This window comes from Macrosteles quadrilineatus, unplaced genomic scaffold (genome assembly GCF_028750875.1).
Source record: "Macrosteles quadrilineatus isolate MER2022 unplaced genomic scaffold, UCM_ALF_1.0 Scaffold_7__1_contigs__length_78375512, whole genome shotgun sequence".
NCBI lineage: Eukaryota > Metazoa > Arthropoda > Insecta > Hemiptera > Cicadellidae > Macrosteles > Macrosteles quadrilineatus.
This window is the reverse complement of record NW_026542600.1, coordinates 52,125,749-52,128,735: the sequence shown is the minus strand read 5'-3', so window position 1 is coordinate 52,128,735 and position 2,987 is coordinate 52,125,749. Positions and strand designations below refer to the sequence as shown.

General features: G+C 33.6%; 1 protein-coding gene across 1 annotated transcript; it reads right to left on the bottom strand.

Moving 5' to 3' along the window:
* Positions 1-1,218: 1,218 nt before the first annotated feature.
* LOC128998457 (ELMO domain-containing protein 2-like) lies at positions 1,219-2,987 on the bottom strand. The gene has a single exon (XM_054424587.1). The coding sequence runs from the start codon at positions 2,936-2,938 to the stop codon at positions 1,997-1,999; it is 942 nt and encodes a 313-aa protein (XP_054280562.1). The 5' UTR covers positions 2,939-2,987; the 3' UTR covers positions 1,219-1,996.

Sequence of the window (2,987 nt, the reverse complement as noted above, 5' to 3'; positions counted from 1 at the left end):
GTCCCAGCTTGTTAGTGGCAAGCACTGTAACCATGACTGGTCAAGTCACCACCGGTTTCCAGTACCGTAATCTGCTACAATTTTGTTTCAAAGGGCAAGTTTGGCCAAGCGTGTGCCACTATTTGACTTGCCCAAGCGTGCCTCCAATGTAAACGCAGCCTGAAAAGACGCTTGTGAATTTAATCGTTTTCAACTCCTTTTTTTACACAAAAAATCAGTGCAAAGTTTGGGTTCTTAGCAAATGAGGTTCTACTAATTTGTAAGTGCAGGAATGTTGTTTTCTGCTCTGGACCAATCAGAAACAAAAACCTTTTTTGTTCCGTTTTAAACATTTTAAATAACTAAATACTTCTATAGGCTACTACAAAAGTAAAATAACTGATGGTGTTTTTAAGAATCCATTCAAATGAAATTAACAGGCAAGTTTAATGTTGATAGTATTTTTAACTATGAAGAGAAAACTATATAAGAGTACAGTTTTGGCTAAATTAATTTATTGAGGATTTTTTTGAACAGTTCAATTCCTACAAACATACGTCGTCTTTTAAATTACTTACTATATCATCCACAAATTACCTAGTTTAGAATTAATTTGTCAGGAAAAAACAAAGAAAATAGCACCCCACAATTTTAACTAAGCCTACGGGTACGGTACTTGAAGTAGCCTATCATAAACATAAATAGAAACTTCTGTGCAAAATATTTTAGAGAATAACTATGGATAAGTACAATCCTAACCTGATGAAAAGGTAATAACAAATCAAAATTAAGTCTACAATTTTGTGTTTCTCAATAATTATACGGGGAGATAGATAACATGATTGAGATGGCGCCATCTAATGAAAGGTAGGCTATAACTCTATGCAACAAACAAGTCTGTTTTAAGTCCTCAATATACCTAATACATATCCAAAATAAATTTACATCTGCTAAACAAATTTACCAAGGATTAAAGCTCTATCAAAGCAAATTAGCCTATACATATTAAATGTTCAGAATGGACCTCAGTAGGCTATAACAAACATCATTTCCCAAAACTTGTTATGTCCAAACTCTTTTCTGTCAGTGCATAAAGAATATGACCTAAATACTGTTAAATGAAGCATTGACATGTTCCCTATCAGTTGGATTTCCATTTGTTCACATTATGTTACAAAATGTAAAACTAGCTTAAATATTTAATAACAGCCCCTACAGTTTGTAGATATTTGTTGCATTGTAAGGGTAAGGCAATTTAAGTAATGGATGTGATGTAAACCTTTGTTTAACCAAATCACAACATTCATATATGTCCTCAATTTCACATACTTAAAACAGCCTACCTAATATAAAACACTACCGGTAGTGACAAACTGAATTATTAGTGGCTCCCCGTATATTTAAACTCAGTTAAACTAAACAAAGTTGTTTTTAAGTTGGTGGTTCACATTTTCATAAATTAGGTAATTCTGTAAAGAAATCTTGATCTAACCTCTATAGCCTGACGTCACAAAATAAAATACTCCCAAACTTTTTGAGACTACTGAAAATTTTCTACGTTCATGAGAGGAATTCACATCCTTCAAAAGATTGTAGATGCATAGTAATAATCCATAAAATGGTGCAACATTTGATAAGGCATCTTATGAAACAAAATTTTAGGCTAATTAAGTTTTATTTCTGTTCAAGAAGTGTGTATGAATAAAGACAGACAATTTGACTATTGTAGGCCCAACAGTCGCAATCCAACATCAGGCTGAAACCATTTCTAGACCTTGATACAGAAATATAAATTACCATACTTTCAAAAAATATTTAGCCTAACTTTGTTCATTAACTTGCACGCTCAATGAAAACTCAAGAACCCACTCGGCATTTTTTACTACAAAACTTCAAATTTTAGGAATTTTCAATAAGTTTGAAGTATAGTTTTCAGAACATAAGGTCCGCATAATTTGTTATAAACATGTTTCTTATACTGTTTTAGGTTTAAAATTTGTGTCTTTATTAGCTTTGTCTAAACTGTGTCAACCGCAATGTTTATCCTACATACTGCAGAAGGGTTTGACAGTAGAGAACGGACATTTGCTTCAAACTTTTCTTTTACAAAAGAGAACTCCATAATGTTAGGCTTTGCTTGGAGCCAATATTTATCAAATTCATAAAACAGGTAGCAATAAAATTGATGAAAAGTTCGGATGGAAGTGAAACTCTTTGATACATTGTAAACATGTGTTTTAGCTGTACCATCTTTGAATAAATGGTAGGCCATGCTTGTTAAATTAATGCCTACTATCGCAAAAGCATAACCATACTGTGGATGCAAAGAATGTGATAAAACATGACTTGCCGGTCCTGGAAACTCTTCTGCAAAGTAGAGCAAATTGTCCAAACCAAGTATGCCCATACCTCGGAAATCAGTTTTTGGATCATCACCTTGAAAACCTATATCTTGCCACTGTTTGGATACTCTTGCTTGTAGTGGTTCATCTGGCTTCAAGCGTTTCCATAGTTTCAATAGTTTTTCTTCGTGGTCTTTGTTTTCAGAATCATACATGGTTAGTCTCCAGTTTTCAATTTCTTGAAGTAATTGACGGTAGCCCCAAATATGCTCTACACACCTTCCAAAAGATTTGAGAAACTGGCGGTGTATAGTAGGGTTAATTTTCTTGGCAAACACAACTACATAGACCGACTTTTCAAGTCCAACCTTAAGCATAGGACCACTGAGTTTCCGTTCTTCACTCAGTTTATTCAGATACTGCACCAAGTCTTTAATGTGATCATTCTTAGACAAATTTAAGGACACTTCTACACCATTAGATCTAGGATAACCCACTGGTTCTCCATAGCATATTCTTTGTAACTCACAAAGCTTTGTAGTTTTCCGCAAAAACCACTTGATACAAGGACGAAAAATCCAATACAAATAAGTATAAATTGAATGGAAATAACTCATTTCTCAGATAATTTCACTAAACTTAGTTATTAAATGTGCCGCTGATAAC